Raw genomic sequence first — 18,176 nt, 5'->3', positions numbered from 1 at the left:
AATGGCCCCAGAACACAAGAGATGTGATGCTGGCATATTGTTATAATTGTTCTATTTTATTTTGGTTATTGTTAATTTCTTACTATGACTAACTTAATATTTAAGCATTATCATAGGTGTGTTTGTATAGGAAAAACATACATAGGGCTTGGTACTATCTGTGGTTTCAGGCATCCATTGGGGGACTTGGAACATATCCCCCCAAAATAGGGGACTACTGTACTAAAATATAAATTATAAAACACATACAGCGGGCATGGTGGCTGACACCTGTAATCCCAGTACTTTGGGATGCTGAGGTGGGCGGATCACCTGAGGTGAGGAGTTCAAGACCAGCGTGGCCAGCATGGTGACATCCCATCTTTACAGAATACAAAGAATTAGCCGGGCATGATAGCAGGTGACTGAGCGAGACTCCGTCTCAAAAAAGAAAAAAAAAAACAAAAACAAAAAACCAACACATACACAAATAGCTTATTAGGAAGGGCATAGTGGCTCACACCTGTAATGCTGGCACTTTGGGAAACCAAGACAGGTAGACTGCTTGAGCCCAGGAGTTCAAAACCAACCTGGGCAACATGGCAAGATCCTGTCTCTACAAAAAAAAATACAAATAATTAGCCAGGCATGGTGGCGTGCACCTGTGGTTCCTGCTACTTGGAGACTGAGGTGGGAGGATTACTTGAGCCCAGGAAGTCAAGGCTGCAGTGAGCCATGATCGTGTAACTGCACTCCAGCCTGGGCAACAAAGTAAGATACTGTGTCAAAGGAACAGTATTAACAAGGGTATTGAAAAGGCTCTTTTAAAGGATGGGACAGAAGCAGTGCAGAATTCTGATGATCTGTCCCACTCACTTGGCGATTGTGTTTCCCCACAACAGGTAGGCTCGCTTCCCTTTGAGACCACTGAATTAGGGTGTTATTCTGCTGGGCTGTCATGTAGGTTTGATGACAGGGGGCACAGCTCACCCTGAAGCCTAGTCTGTTCTTCCATGATAGCAGAGAGAGTCCAATTGATATTCTTTGGGTATACGTATGAGTTGTGAGGTGATTATCATCTGCCCAAATCTGCACAATTTTAGCTGATAGTTACATGAAAAGTATGAGTGAGTAACTCATAATTATCACAATTTTTGTACTTGTACATGTTGCTCATATACAATAAAATCAGGATCTTTTTCTTTGATACAGTTATGATTCAAGAAGATTACCACAGTCAAAATCCTTACCATAATGCAGTCCACGCTGCGGATGTTACTCAGGCCATGCACTGTTACTTAAAGGAACCTAAGGTAAGAGGTTGACATTTATTTCAGGTGAAAATCATAAGAAAATTCCTTTTGATTTACTTTCAAATACTTCTGAAGTTACTGCCTTGACTCAAAATCATAATCTTCCTTCACAAGAGTGAGATATAGCTCGATCACTTTCTGAATCTGGCTGTGTTTCAAAGTGCAACAACTAGAGAGTTGGGTGGTTGTTGAGAGAGGCTGGAGAAGCCCAAGCAAGGGCCAGGTCACTTGAAACCTTGACTGCTGAAGACACCTGGCATTTACATTGAGCTCCACGTGGGTTCTATGTGGTCAGGGACAGCCTTGGTCTGGCTCAGTGAATGAATGGGGAGCTACAGAAGGGAAGCAGGAGACTTGAGAAAATTATCCCGGCTGTGGTGTGAAAATAAATCCTATTAAGACCAAAAGCCTGTGCACCTGCCAGGAGTTACTTAAGTGCTCCATGGAGGAGAGCAGAGTGGCCTTGTTGGAAGTAGAGAATGTAGATGGTTTGCAAGTTCTCTTGGGAATTAGAATGAACAGAATGTGGTGTGTGAATGCGTTTGGGGGAAAGAAACCCAAGTCAGTGAAGACGTGGTTTGGGCAGTTGGTAGAAGGTGGAAGTCTTCCATGAGAGGAGGAATGTATAAAGGAACAAGTTTTAGGCGTAAAGCTTGTAGAGACAGTGAGCACCATTTTGGATCCATGGAATTTAATGTATTTGACATCAAGAGTTACATAAAAGAGTCCGAAGTATAGGAGAGAAATCAGACTATATGTATGGATTTGGGACATTTTCTATCCCTGGCAGTTCTGCAATTATGTCTGCTTACCCCACCCCTACTTAAAAACTGCTCTCTCCCTAAATCTTAGTTCTGGCTAAGGTGTTAGGCAGGAAACACGCTGACGAAACTGGCTTGTGTCATTGATGCTAACAAGACCACAACCAATCTTCTGATTATTTAAGAGATCATAGAATATATGAAAAATGCCCAGTTTTTTGGTTTTTTTTTTTAGTATATGTATCATGACTTTTTAAAAAATCGACTTTATTGTGGCGGAACTTATATGCAGTAATACAGTGCATACATTTTATGTGTTCAGTTTTGACAAATGTATACTCCCAACCACCCCAACTGTTTTTTTCCTAAGAGACAGGATTTCACAGTGTTGTCCAGGCTGGAGGGCAGTGATGTGATCATGGCTTATTGCAGCCTCGACCTCCTGGGCTCAAGCTGGAGGCCAGCTAATTTTAAAATTTTTTTGTAGAGATAGGGTCTCATTCTATTGCCCACCCCAGTTTTTTAAATTAAACTTTTAAAAAGCTATGGGCCAAGACTGCAACCTCTGTTTGAGAATGTTGTGGAAGAAATTGATAAGTAATGACCAAACATATAGTCTGGTTAAGTGGAAAGATGGTGATAAGTTCTCTGCAGCGCACAGGAGGGTTAACCCGGTCAGTGAAGGCTTCTGCACTCCTGTCTTCCTCTGGGCACACCCAGCCCAAGCCAGAGGCAAGGAAATCTGGGTGATGCCAGGTGAGCAGGGCGGGGATGCATATGGACAAAAATGAATAAAGACACGATTTTGAACACTTCTTGCCTGTGGAGTTCTGATAATACTTAAAGCACTTTTCATCTTTAACACACTCAGTGAACACTTTACCAAAGGCTTCAGTTAAGTATATACAGTAGATAAAATCACAAAGCCCTACAATGCAAGTATTTCCCTTCTCCCTTATAATGAACATTTTTAAATGGAGTCACCCAGGGCCGGGCGCAGTGACTCATGCCTGTAATCCTAGCACTTTGGGAGGCCAAGGCAGGTGGCTTGCTTAAGCCCAGGAGTTTGAGAGCAGCCTGGGCAAGATAGCAAGATCTTGTCTCTTTTATTCAAAAAAAGAAAGAAAACCAGAGTCATTCAAAGTTTTAAAAGCAAATTCTAAAAAATTTGAAGTAGGTCCAGGTACAGTGGCTCATGCCTGTAATCCCAGTACTTTGGGAGGCCAGGACAAGAGGATCACTTGAAGCCAGTAGTTTGAGACCAACCTGGGCAATATAGCAAGACCCCACATCGACAAAAACTAAAAAGTTAGATGGGCATAGGGTGTGCACCTGTGGTCCCAGCTACTTAGGAGGCTGACTCAGGAGGATCACTTGAGCCTGGGAGGTCCAGTAGAGAGTCATGATAGTGCCACTGCACTGCAGCCTGGGTGATGGAGTAACACGCTATTGATCAATTGATTGATTGATCGAGAGATAAGATTAGGTAGATGTCTGAAGATTATATCTCTTTTACTTCCTCAGCCTTCGCATAGTATCACATTTTGTATACTCTTTGAGCATCTGCCACGTGCCAGGCTCTATCCTGGTGCTAGGAGCATAGTGGTGAGCAGGACAGCAATGGTCCCTGCCTTCATGAAGTGTATATCCTAGTGGGGGAGGGGCAGTCATTAAACAAATGGATAAATCAAATTTTGATCAAAATAATGTGCTAGTGGCCAGGTGTGGTGGCTCACAACTGTAATCCCAGCATTTTGGGAGGCCGAGGCTGGTGGCACACCTGAGGTCAGGAGTTCATGACCAGCCTCGCCAACATGAAACCCCGTCTCTACTAAAAATACTAAAATCACCTGGGCGTTGTGGTGCCTATACTTAAACTAAGTCTGGATAAGAATTACAGTTACACGTTCCAGAGGTAAAGCCACTAACACTGAACCTTTAAACCTTGCTCTACTTGTCCTTGGCAGTTGAAAAAAGAGCCTGGCCCCCACACCCCTCCCTGGCCCCCACATCCTTCCCTTTGATGTCAGCAAGATTGGTGATGGTTGAGTTGCCTTTCTTGTGGATATACACTTATTCATGCTCCAAGTAGATGCTAATCGCTAGTGAAAAAAATATGAGTAAGATGAATTTTGGCCCCTGGAATCTTACTTGTGAAACATATGGGATGCATGATGACGCATGTCTCTACTCCCAGTTATGTGGGAGGCTGAGGCAGGAGAATCGCTTGAACCCAGGAGGCAGAGTTTGCGGTGAGCCGAGACGGTGCCACTGCACTCCAGCCTGGGCAACAGAATGAGACTCTCAAAAGAAAAAAAAGGGTGCAACCTAGATTCCTCACATGTGCAGTTTACAATAGGGTTTGTGCTCCTATGAGAATTACTGCTCCAAGGCAGAGCTCAGGCAGTAATGCGCGCTGGCCGGCAGCTCACTTCCTGCTGTGCGCCTGATTCCTATTAGGTTCCTAACAGGCCACGGACCAGTAGCAGTCCACGGCCTGGGAGTTGAGGAGCCCTTTACATATCCTAAAGAGGAAATAATTTTCTTTACCACCTTCTCCTTTTCATTGACCTTCTCCATATCCTAATTATATGTGATGCAAAAATCAATAATACGCATCTCGGCCGGGCGTGGTGGCTCATGCCTGTAATCCCAGCACTTTGGGAGACAGAGGCGGGTGGATCACAAGGTCGAGAGATCGAGACCATCCTGGTCAACATGGTGAAACCCCATCTCTACTAAAAATACAAAAAATTAGCTGGTCATGGTGGCACGTGCCTGTAATCCCAGCTACTCAGGAGGCTGAGGCAGGAGAATTGCCTGAACCCAGGAGGCGGAGGTTGCGGTGAGCCAAGATCATGCCATTGCACTCCAGCCTGGGTAATGAGCGAAACTCCGTCTCAAAAAAAAAAATAAATAATAATGATAATAACATGCATCTCTGCCTTCAGGTAGCTAGCAGTTTTCCAGGAGATTCAGGCCCTCAGATAGTGATTTCTCTGACTGAGATGAACGTAACACAAGGAGTAGAAAGAGATGACTGATTCATTCTAGCAGAAGAAGAAAATAATAGAATTTGAATCTATTAGTTCAGTATAATAATTTGTAGGTAAATATACTTAGCGGTGTACACTCAAAAGTTTTCACTGTTAGCGCACAGGATCATTGCAGTTTAGTCAGCACTGTCCTAATGTAAACCTAAATAATAATATGTTCTGATGAGTGTTATTGTGGCAGGCCATGAGGTGCTGTAGGAACACCAATCTGGCCAAGTTTGCCAGAAAATGAGAGGCGATTCATGAAAAGTAGGTGATATATTCAAGGTGATCATTTTTTATCCTTGAACATTTGTTAGCTAATCACAAACTTATTTATTGTGATTATTATATCAAATAAGTTTGGTAATGATTATTGAGAGTAAAGTTACAGTATCTGGTGTGCAAGATTGCTTTCCCTGACATGAATACATTGTGTCATTGTTCTGAATGTATCCATCCATTGGGGGAGGATTTTATCACAGACTTGACACAGACTTCCCCTTAACTAAGTTACTTAGTAGACTCCTTGAACATCATCAGCACTTCAGGAATAACCTTACATTTTAGATTACATTCTTTAAATCCAGTAACCAATTTGTTAAGAAATAAATACCCTTAAAATTTTAGGTCTTCTGTTCAGTAATGGCTATAGTAATAAAAATGTGCCAAGCTGTGTTTGTCATTTTAAAGCCGTTATTTCTCAAAAAGAATGGTGTATGCTTTAGCTGCCATTTTAATTAACCTCGTTAAAAATGAAATGGCCTAAGGATGAGCTCTGTAAATTCCACGTGGGCAGGGCCACTGTTGTATCATGCCTGTGCCAGCGTGGTGATGAGGCCAGGGCCTGGCAGGTGTGCTTGGTGGCCCTAAGGAACAGCCACCTGAAGAATGAGGTGAAGTGGGAGGAGATTGCCACCACTGCCATTGGCTGCTAATTCAAAACTACTGTGATGGCGTAGGGCTTATTTTGGATATATCTATGATTCATTATCCTTTTGTCACACTTCAGCTTGCCAATTCTGTAACTCCTTGGGATATCTTGCTGAGCTTAATTGCAGCTGCCACTCATGATCTGGATCATCCAGGTGTTAATCAACCTTTCCTTATTAAGACTAACCATTACTTGGCAACTTTATACAAGGTTAGTGCAATTTTATCATCAAAATTTATTATGTTTGCATTCTAGAAAATGTTTTATATTTTGAAGAAATGAAAGTAGTGAAAATAAATTCTCAGCGAATGTGGAGAGTTTTAACCAGATGTTACTCACAGTATTGCTAGTAATGATATGTCCAGAAAGAGACGTATCATTAAGTAACTCAGAAACATCCTTTGTTGTAGAATACCTCAGTACTGGAAAATCACCACTGGAGATCTGCAGTGGGCTTATTGAGAGAATCAGGCTTATTCTCACATCTGCCATTAGAAAGCAGGTAGGTTGGATTAAGACACATTTGTTATTGGTTATAGAAGTTAAGCTGGCAAAGTAATTTTATAAAGTTTTAAAAATTGTTATGTTCAGGTATTCTGCAGTTTTCAGTTTTTGTTAAATTTCATGAATTATATACAATTTTAATAATTTAGGCCTATCCTGTTATATAGTCGGTAACATTTTAATGGATGGTTATTTTTATGAATGACTATTCCATGGATTTGAATACTATAAAATTTACTCCAAATACACGATGGCTAAGCCATAGTTTACTGCTTATTTACATAAATAAATATTACATATTTCCATACTTAGCTGAATAAAACCTTAAGGTCTAGGTATAAAGGTAAATTGGATGGAATGTAAACATTCTATTGTATTAAATAGATTCATTAAAATCTCTTCTCAGAAGTTTTCAAAACTGACAAAGTAAAGAAAAGTGCCTTATATCCTCAATAGCGTCATTCTGGAGTCACACTTCTGGAGCTATAGGATACAATAATAAATGAAAAAAACCCTAATATTTTAGAATAAAAATAACAATGTTAAGTGGGCTATATAGAACCTAATAAAAAAATATTACTGTGAATAAGGCTAACATGATGGGGATGGTTTACAAAATCTCACATCATTGCCATAGTGTGTTCCTCACACAAGCTTTTTAGTAATGTTGCACTGAGGGAAAATGCACGTCAGAAAACCATGAAAGTGGATCGAAGCTATCCACGTCAAGAAAAGTGGTGAGGCATTAAAAAATATGTTTGAGTATTAAAATTTAAGTTACACTCACTGTTCTATGGTTTCCCTTTCATAACTTTAGACAGCTTTTTAAAAACTAAGTGTTTTGTGTAATGACCGTGAGAAAAAAGCTGGACTTTATTTTTTATTTTTTTAAATCTTTATTCATGGATACCATTTGGAGTATGACAATACTTCTGGTAAGTAAAATCATTTCTTGCTGTAGTACAAATATGAAAATTTCTTAAACACACTATGTTGGTATATGTAAATTAAGGGTTCTTAAAATTAAGACGGATTAAAATGTTTGCTTTTTATTTCCTTTTTAAAAATCATGTTTTTCATTTGATGATTAACCCTGTTGAGTTCTCAGATTTAATAAAAACGGAAATAAGGAATACTGCCTAATAGCATTATTTAATGTTTTCTTCATTTAGGGTTTGTTTTATATAACATTCAATATTGTAAGTCTTTTAATCTATTTGACAGCTTTTAACTGATCAGTATACAGAGATAGTGTTTCCTATGACCCATTAAAACAAAAGGCAAGTTTTTTTTAAAATGTGTATTTCTCTTGTTAATTGACTTGAGACAGTTTTATAAATGATATATGTATTTGCTGTGTCTATTAACATGTTACCTTTTTCCTTCCAGAAAAGTTGGAAATTAATTTATAGATAACTGATTGGTTCTTGAGTTTAACCTTGAAAACACAGTTGAATCTAAACTTTATTAAGTTGCTCTGGGGAACTGCAGCAGGCATCTTAGTCAAAATGTCTGTAGGACTCAGCTGTTGAATGGGCCATTAGTCCTTCCATTTGAATCTTCCTTCTGCCTTTAGATCTTAGGCACCAAAAGAAACCAAAGTTGTTTACCCTCAGCATGAGAATTTTTCAGCAAAGAATCCCAGCAAGGAATTTTCTAAAACAACATACCAATGTTGATTTTTTTTTTTTTTCAAAGCAAATAATCCTACCTTGGATGGCGAAAAAAAAAAAAAAAAAAAAAAAAAAACATTTCATTTTGAAATGTTTGCGTATCGGTATTTTCCTACAAACTCCCTTGGTTTTAGTTCTGGTTATCTTAATAGTTTTTTTTTTAAGCATTCTATAAAACTTTTTTTTTGTGATAAATTTTAGGTTGAATGATAGTTGGATATTTTAGAGTTCTATAAAGCCTTCTGATTATTACAGTTAAGAAAAAAAATCAAGAAGTGAATATTTAAAGTCTTATATTTTCTCTTTATATTTCTCTAATTCCAGGCAACAAATGGAGACACAGATAGGTGCTCTGATACTAGCCACAGACATCAGTCGCCAGAATGAGTATCTGTCTTTGTTTAGGTCCCATTTGGATAGAGGTGATTTATGCCTAGAAGACACTAGACATAGACATTTGGTTTTACAGGTAAAATGGGGCTTGGAAACATTCTATAAATTATGTGACTGTTAAACTAAAAAATGAAATATTCTAGAATGGTTAAATGTTGAGAGCAGGAAGAGGAATTTCCTTCAATTAGCACACACTCCTTCCAGAAGGAGATCACTGGTGAATCTGCTACCTACAAAGGCATCATCACTTATGTGTTTTTCATGCTCAAGATTTCTCATGAAAACAGTTACTACAAGATTAGGATACCACTGAAGAAATAGCAGTTTATTCTCATAAATTCTTACATCTGAAAATAGGAGGGAACATTATATTTCTGGCTTATTTATTTATATTTTATGGTTAATCCAATCCTCACACTTGGTTTTTTGGTATTGTCAAATGTATATATCTTAAAGCAATATTAATGTTTCGTTTGCCAGATGGCTTTGAAATGTGCTGATATCTGTAACCCATGTCGGACCTGGGAATTAAGCAAGCAGTGGAGTGAAAAAGTAACGGAGGAGTTCTTCCATCAAGGCAAGTTACAGTATTGAGTGATAATCTATCCAATTCATTTTTTAACATCATAAGAATAAAATAACTCAATAATTTATACAAGTCTAGCAGTGAAGTCTTGATATTTTTTAGTAACAATTCACAATAGCGATACATATAATCAGTACTCTACAAATTGAGCATCTATTTGGAAAATTAGAAGTCCTCTTTTAGAATGATCAGATGTATTTATGCATTTATGAATAAAGATAGATTAGGTTTGGAATTTTGCTATACAGAAAGATTTCCCTGAACTTACTTTATCCTTGTCATGTGTGGAGGGCCATATGAACATGTAAAACTTTTGTGTGTGTTATTTAAAGCCTGGTTTAAATGTTAGAAAACTTTCGCTAGGTGTTACCCCAAGAATGTAATTTATAACTCTAATAATTTATAAATATTAGATATTTTCTTTTGCATTTAAATAAAAATATTGGTTTGGCAATCTCTTCTGTGTGTGAATAACTTAAAATTGTAAAAAGAACTAATTGTGAAGCTGTCCTCTCATGAGGATCAAGTATGTTTTTCCCAAGAAATGCACAGGTATGTTGACATCTTTAGATATGTATTTAACCAATAGATATTCTTCATATTAATACTTCTCTTTTTTTATTGTATAGGAGATATAGAAAAAAAGTATCATTTGGGTGTGAGTCCACTTTGTGATCGTCACACTGAATCTATTGCCAACATCCAGATTGGTAACTATCCATATTTTGATATAGCTGGTTAGAAAAATGCCACTGATTTTAATTTTATCAAGAAGGGAAGTATATTTGATATATAAAAATATTAAAATTATGCTCATTTCTGTTTTTTAAAATAATTAAAGAAATTTTACCCTTTTTTCCTTGTTATTGCTCTTCTAATTTATTCTCATTTAATTTTAGGATGTAAAAAGTATATTTTTGCAGAATAGGCCACAGCAATAACTTGTTTCTTTTCTTATGTAAATAAAAATCCATTATTTGCCCATGTAGAAACTTCTTTTGCATAAAAGTCAAGACAGCCATTTAAAAATGGATAGGTAAACAAAGAAATAACAAAAATAAATAAATAGGCCGGGCGCGGTGGCTCAAGCCTGTAATCCCAGCACTTTGGGAGGCCGAGGCGGGTGGATCACGAGATCAAGAGATCGAGACCATCCTGGTCAACATGGTGAAACCCCATCTCTACTAAAAATACAAAAAAATTAGCTGGGCATGGTGGCACATGCCTGTAATCCCAGCTACTCAGGAAGCTGAGGCAGGAGAATTGCCTGAACCCAGGAGGCGGAGGTTGTGGTGAGCCAAGATCGCGCCATTGCACTCCAGCCTGGGTAACAAGAGCGAAACTCCATCTCAAATAAATAAATAAATAAATAAATAAATAAATAAATAAATAAAAAAGAATGGATAGGTGACCCACTGAGCCTTATCATAATACAAAGACCAGCTTCAGCCACTGTGTTTCTGGACTCTTACCACTGCCTATTGATTAAATCTGACTCTTCAGCATCTTAGACAGGCCCTTATAATCTAGCTTCAAATGCTCTGCAGCCATCTTGCCTCAACTTCCCTCTTATTTGCCTACAGTAGCTCAGGACACTTCTGTTTCCCAAGTCCATGCTGTTCTTTTGTTCTCTGTGCCTCCCCAGTCCTTTCCATGTGCTTCATAGAGTTATTTTTCTTGAAGAGCCAGCTCAAAAGTCACCTTCTCCAGAAGCTGCTCTCCACTTGCCTCAGGCAGAGTCAGTCACTTCTCCTTCAGATTCCAAAGCACCTGATACACTTGGTTGTGTATTCCTGGAGCCTAGCACCACACTAGAAGCAGAAGGCCCTTGAGAACTGTGTATTGAGTGAATAAATAACTGTAATTTTACAGAAAGCATAATGAAAATGTCCTGTGACTGAAGTAGTGTAGCTTGTTACAGAAGAGCACAGGGAAGATTGACTAGAATTGAGCAAAGGGTAGTAGTTCAACAAGGAATTGAGGGAGGAGTGTAATTTGGTAGCTGGTGGGGAGGGCCTTTGAGAATCAGACTGAACACAGTGAAGTATGTGCCCAAACTTCAGAAAGATGAGGTTTCCAGAAACTCAGAAGGTAGCACAATATATGGCATCACTCTCAGAAAGAAAGACCATGCCATGGGGCCAGAAATTCAGAGACGTAATTCTTACATTATGATTGCAGTGGATACTCATGGAAGAAAGTGGGTAGTAGCCGATTTGACTGCAGAGTGACAGGTAGAGAAAGGAAGAGCATGCAGAAGTGTGGCCTAGACTTTAGGAGTGTGAGGGATGTCAAATCTCCCAGAGAGCTCAGACTGGCCAGGAATGCTGAGAGTAGCAGATGCTTTTCTTTTGGAAGGTTAGTGAAACAATTTAGAACCAGATCTGCTTTGTCTTGATTTTCAAGTAGAATAATATTCAAATGCAAAAGAATACATTAGAAATGGACCAAAGTAGCCAGGCATGGTGGCTCACGCCTGTAGTCCTAGCACTTGGGAGGCCAAGGTGGGCGGATTGCTTAAGGTCAGGAGTTCAAGACCACCCTGGCCAACATAGCAGAACCCCCATCTCTACTGAAAATACAAAAATTAGGTCGGGCCCAATGGCTCAAGCCTATAATCTCAGCACTTTGGGAGGCTGAGGTGGACGGATCACCTAAGGTCAGGAGTTCAAGACCAGCCTGGCCAAAATGGTGTAACCTCATCTCTACTGAAAATACAAAAATTAGCCAAGCATGGGGGCCCATGTCTGTAATCCAGCTACTCGGGAGGCTGAGGCAGGAGAATTGCTTGAACCCATGAGGCAGATGTTGCATGTGCCACTGCACTCCAGCCTGGGTGGCAGAGTGAGACTCCATCTCAAAAAAAAAAAAAAAAAAAGAAAAAAAGCTGGGCATGTTGGCTACTCAGAAGACTAAGGTAAGAGAATCACTTGAACCCAGGAGGCAGAGGTTACAGTGAGCTGACATCACGCCACTGCATTCCAGCCTGGGCAATAGAGTAAAACTCCATCACTCCATCTCAAAAAAAAAAAAAAGGACAAAAGAGAATTGAATTGAAGACAGGTGAATGGGTAGTCAGCTCAGTTACTTTAAATATTAAATGTCTTTTCTTCTGAGTAAATCACTCCCTTGCTTATTGGGAGAACTTGCAAATGAGATTTAAAACATCGCAATTTTTATAAGATAACAGAAGCTAAAACCCTTTCACTGTTCATCTTAAGCTATTGATCTTGTCAGTGTTGTACAGATCTAGAATGGATTGTCAGGGATAAGGTCACTGATCTGATGGTGATTATTGACATCTGCTGACTCCACACAACAACCCTAGAGGACAGGCGCTCGAGCATCCTCATTTTCAGATGGTTTGCTCACTTCATGCAGTTAACAGGTGTTGGTGTTGGGCTTCAAATCCAGGTCTTTCTGACATCAAATCCCAGCCTCTTAACGACTCACCAAGAAGTGATTACTACTTCCCAGCATAGGGGCAGTATGTACAAGGCATGTTGAATTAATACAGTTTCACTAATACAGTTTCCTTCTTTGATAAGGAATACTAATTTTGTTGAACAAGAAAGTATCACGTACTGGCATTTGACAGGCCGAGGCAGGTGGATCACGAGGTCAAGAGATCGAGACCATCCTGGTCAACATGGTGAAACCCCATCTCTACTAAAAATACAAAAAATTAGCTGGGCGTGGTGGCGCGTGCCTGTAATCCCAGCTGCTCAGGAGGCTGAGGCAGGAGAATTGTCTGAACCCAGGAGGCGGAGGTTGCGGTGAGCCGAGATCACGCCATTGCACTCCAGCCTGGGTAACAAGAGGGAAACTCCATCTCAAAAAAAAAAAAAAAAAAAGAAAAGAAATCAGTTCTTCAAAGCAGATACGTACATTACAGACCCTGTCACCTACACACACAGAGGAATCTTTTGAAGAATAAGATTTAGGTAATACTGGAGTAGGACATAGGAAGGTTAATTCACACTGTAAAGATGTTGTTTTAAAGATAGAGTTTCAGCACATATGCTAATAACTTTTTCTCCTATTTATTTTCTCAAGGTTTTATGACTTACTTAGTGGAGCCTTTATTTACAGAATGGGCCAGATTTTCCAATACAAGGCTATCGCAGACAATGCTTGGACATGTGGGGCTGAATAAAGCCAGCTGGAAGGGACTGCAGAGAGAACAGTCCAGCAGTGAGGACACTGGTGCTGCCTTTGAGTCGAACTCACAGTTATTACCTCAGGAAAATCGGTTATCATGACCCCCAGAACCAGTGGGACAAACTGCCTCCTGGAGGTTTTTAGAAATGTGAAATGGGGTCTTGAGGTGAGAAAACTTACTCTTGACTGCCAAGGTTTCCAAGTGAGTGATGCCAGCCAGCATTATTTATTTCCAAGATTTCCTCTGTTGGATCATTTGAACCCACTGTTAATTGTAAGACCTGAACATACAGCAATATGAATTTGGCTTTCGTGTGAAACCTTGACTATGCCAAGCCCAGCAGGAGAGAATCCGAAAGGAGTAACAAAGGAAGTTTTGAGGTGTGCCACAGCTTTTTCAAAGCATCTAATCTTCAAAACGTGAAACTTGAATTGTTCAACAACAATCTCTTGGAATTTAACCAGTCCGATGCAACAGTGTGTATCTTGTACCTTCCACTAAGTTCTCCCTGAGAAAATGGAAATGTGAAGTGCCCAGTCTCTGCTGCCTCTGGCAAGACAATGTTTACAAATCAACTCTGAAAATATTGGTTCTAAATTGCCTTGGAGCATGATTGTGAAGGAACCACTAAAACAAATTTAAAGATCAAACTTTAGACTGCAGCTCTTTCCCCCTGGTTTGCCTTTTTTCTGCTTTGGATGCCACCAAAACCTCCCATTTGCTCTAGTTTTATTTTGTGCACTGGAAACTGAGCATTTATCATAGAGTACCGCCAAGCTTTCACTCCAGTGCTGTTTGGCAATGCAATTTTTTTTAATCAATTAGTTTTTAATTTGGGGTGGGAGGGGAAGAACACCAGTGTCCTAGCTGTATTATGATTCTGCAGTGAAGACATTGCATGTTGTTTTCACTACTGTACACTTGACCTGCACATGCAAGAAAAAGGTGGAATGTTTAAAACACCATAATCAGCTCAGGGTATTTGCCAATCTGAAATAAAAGTGGGATGGGGAAGTGTGTCCTTCAGATCAAGGGTACTAAAGTCCCTTTCGCTGCAGTGAGTGAGAGGTATGTTGTGTGTGAATGTATGGATGTGTGTTTGCGTGCATGTTTGTGCATGTGTGACTGTGCATGTTCTGTTTCTCCATGTGGGAAAAGATTGAAATGTAAGCTTTTATTTATTATTTTAGAATGTGACATATGAGCAGCCACACTTGGGGGAGGGGAAGGTCGGTAGGTAAGCTGTAACAGATTGCTCCAGTTGCCTTAAACTATGCACAAAGCTAAGTGACCAAACTTCTCGTTTTGATTTGAAAAAAAGTGCATTGTTTTCTTGTCCCTCCCTTTGATGAAACGTTACCCTTTGACAGGCCTTTTGATGTGAACAGATGTTTTCTAGGACAAACTATAAGGACTAATTTTAAACTTCAAACATTCCACTTTTGTAATTTGAATTGTTTTATGTATAGTAAGCACAACTGTAATCTAGTTTTAAGAGAAACCGGTGCTTTCTTTTAGTTCATTTGTAATTCCCTTGTTACTGTAAAAGACTGTTTATTAATTATGTTTACAGTTTGTTGCAACAGCCATTTTCTTGGGAGAAAGCTTGAGTGTAAAGCCATTTGTAAAAGGCTTTGCCATACTCATTTTAATATGTGCCTGTTGCTGTTAACTTTTGATGAATAAAAACCTATCTTTTCACATTTATCTTTGATATTTACCTTATAACTCAATCCTCTGGAAAACACAATGCTAAATTACAAGGATGTCAAAGTTAGCTTCTTGGCTCTTGCACTCACTCCTCAGATGTTTACTCAGTCCGAGCTTCTCTGCTATCGTCTCACCTTACAAGAATAAGTCGAAGCCCAAATAGGGTTGTTCGGAGTCTTGACTAACACAGGGGAGAGGTCAGCTTTGAGCCAGGCCTTTTGTTCCCACAGTGGTGAACTGCGTTAGACATCAGCAACTCTTGCAAGTGCTACAATACTACTTGTACTTATTTCTATCAATCATTGGCCTTTTTAAAGTAATAAGAAAAGGCCACTCCATTCCACTTGATTGATACCAATGCAAGAAAGGTACCACTTTGCCGTTCCTATATCTTCCCAGGTCCAATTCATTAGAAGGAATATGGTGCAAGCTTCTAAGTCAAATACGTTAACATAGTACTTGTATAGAAGAGTGATGATGTCCAACAGAAACAGAATGCAAGCCACATAATTTTCAGCTTTCTAGTAGCCACATTTAGAAAACATGGAATTAATTTTAGTAACATCTTATTCCAATACATCCAAAATATTGCATCATTTTAAAATGTTAACATAAAAACAATGAGATGTTTTCCATTCTTTTTGGGGGTACTAAGTCTTTGAAATCCAGTATATATTATGTACTTATAGCACATCTCAATTTGTTTGGACTAGTCATATCTCAGGCACCCAATATCCACATGTGGGTAATGGCTACTGTGTTGGACAGTGTGGGCATAGAGGTCTGAGGGTAGTAGACTAATGTCAACTGGTCACTTGTGAGATGGCCAGACCTTGGCCAATATTTATTGTGTACAGAAAGTCTGATAAACTCATATATACTTAAAAACTCAGGCCCAGTGTTTCAGTACATAGAGAGTGGAACTATCATGGCAAACCCACATTAATCAAGCTTATAGTAACTGATATCTATCTATATATATAGAGATATAGATATAGATATAGATATTTAAAATACTATCAATATTTTAATTTATAATGAGAAATGTAACTATCAATTATTCTCTCGCTTTAGGCATGTCTTCTGGGAAGCCAAATTATGATCAGCTGGTGAACATGGATTCTGAGCAAGGGAAGCAAGTTGCCTCGTGCACCCATGTCCCTTTGTGGATATATCTGCTGTGATATTCATGTTTGTGGACCGGGGTGCCCTCTTCCCCTGGAAGGTGCTAGAGATTCTCTGCCAGTAGTTGTTTCTCCACAGCAGCTTCTGACTGGAATATCCATTAGATACGTCTTTACCTCCAGCCTTGTTTCAGTTGAGCTCACCTGGGCTCCATTCTGCCTGTATACATATGATTGCTTCTGCTCTGCTCCATTGTTTCTTACAGGTTAAAACTCAAGAGTTGCACATTCTCAGGGGAACCCTGGGTGTTGCTCCCATTTCCTGCCTACACATATAATAAACCATTGAAAAGTTGTATTTTATTATGTATATGTGGGAATCACCTTCTACAGCCTTTTTTTTTTTTTTTTTTTTTTTTTTTTTTTTTTTTTGCGGTGGGGGGAAACAGGATCTTGCTGTTGACTAGGCTAGAGTGCAATGGCATGATCACTGCAGCCTCCACCTCAGCTCAACCGATCCTCCTACCTCAGCCTCCTGATGAGTGCCACAACACCCAGCTAATTTTTAAAAAACATTTGTGTGGCTGGACACGGTGGCTTACACCTGCAATCCCAGCACTTTGGGAGGCTGAGGCAGGTGGATCACCTGAGGTCAGGAGTTCAAGACCAGCCTGGCCAACATGGTGAAACCCCATCTCTACTAAAAATACAAAAATGAGCCAGGCATGGTGGCAGGTGCCTATAATCCTAGCTACTCAGGAGGCTGAGGCAGGAGAATTGCTTGAACCCTGGTGGCAAAGGTTGCAGTGAGCTGAGATCACGCTACTGCACTCTAGCCTGGGCAACAGAGTGAGACTCCACCTAAAAAAAAGAAACTTTTGTAGAGACAGGGTCCCACTTTGTTGGCTTGACTGGTCTTGAACTCATGGGCTTAAACAATCCTGCCACTGTGGCCTCCCAAAGTGCTGGGATTACAGGTGTGAGACACTGCATCCAGTCTACAGCCCTACTTCTTAAATAAGACCTGTATTATTGGAATGTTAATTTTGTTTTCTAGCAAGTCTTTGGGAAAGTTAAATATTTAAAAAATCACTCTTTTTAAAAAGCAAGTAAATATTACAGAACGATGCAAAATTCATATGGGAGACGACTAAAAACAATTGTAATCCTTTGGGTCTCTTGGCTCAACATTTTAGGGGCTGAGGGAGTCTCCTCTAGGACTAAAAGGTCCTTGGAGAGAAAATTTTGACAAGTCCTAACTTTAAAAAATAAAAATTGGTTCCTGGTCAATATTTGTACTCACTATAAATGTGGTGGTTTGTAATGATCCTCTTTGTATAAAAGTGAAAGTCGTATTTTATGTCCTTTGCAAACTTGGGAAATATATTTGTACTTGAGGTACAGATTAGAGGTGCTAGGAATTCCTTAAAGATTCTGAAAACAGACTTTTTTTCCAAAATGCTTTCTTGGGTTCTATTAAACTTTCTATTTTCTTAAAGCTTTTACATCAGATATTTCCAGTGTTTTCAAGCATGTATACATATTTTAATGTATAAATTCTGTTTAAAACCCCCTCAGTCAGTATCTCCTGACTGAGAAGATCACAGTGACCAATAGCTAATAGGAATTCAGTATTGCTTTCAAAGAAATGTGCATATTAATCACTGTAGCATTGGCATACATTTGAAACACGGAGTAATATAGATCTGTGCAAGACTTAGCTGTTCCTTGCTAACTTGGGTCATCTGGAAGGCCTCCAAGGGTCCATGGACTACAGGTGGAATGACCACCACTTGGGAGTGAGCTGATGGAGAGCACACAGCAGGGCTCCTCCATCTTCCTGGTTCCTGTGCTTAGCATAGGGCTGGCGTAAATTGGGCCATCAATAAACGTTTGTAGAACAAATTAATTTGGAATTAATGTGTTCCCTTTTTAGCTATCAATTTATTACTAAGAGATTATATTGAAACTCTTCCATCTATACTGGAGTCATGTGGTAAGC

At 39.4% G+C, this 18,176-nt stretch overlaps 1 protein-coding gene across 6 annotated transcripts in view; it reads left to right on the top strand.

Moving 5' to 3' along the window:
* PDE7A (phosphodiesterase 7A) overlaps nt 1-17,633 on the top strand; it is a 122,425-nt gene extending 104,792 nt beyond the window's left edge. For 4 of the 6 annotated variants that reach the window (XM_003935532.4, XM_074386702.1, XM_074386703.1 and 1 more), the window contains 7 exons: nt 1,192-1,292; nt 6,101-6,232; nt 6,433-6,524; nt 8,524-8,668; nt 9,073-9,169; nt 9,808-9,888; nt 13,235-16,117. In XM_003935532.4, the coding sequence (XP_003935581.1) occupies nt 1,192-1,292; nt 6,101-6,232; nt 6,433-6,524; nt 8,524-8,668; nt 9,073-9,169; nt 9,808-9,888; nt 13,235-13,440 (854 nt within the window). In that variant the 3' untranslated portion in view covers nt 13,441-16,117. The other 2 variants (XR_012514032.1, XR_012514031.1) reach the window with 2 other exon arrangements.
* Nucleotides 17,634-18,176: the final 543 nt, after the last annotated feature.

This window comes from Saimiri boliviensis, chromosome 15, assembly GCF_048565385.1.
Source record: "Saimiri boliviensis isolate mSaiBol1 chromosome 15, mSaiBol1.pri, whole genome shotgun sequence".
Classification (NCBI taxonomy): Eukaryota; Metazoa; Chordata; class Mammalia; order Primates; family Cebidae; genus Saimiri; species Saimiri boliviensis.
Note: the sequence above shows the minus strand (reverse complement) of the source record. Positions and strands in the feature narration are given on the sequence as shown.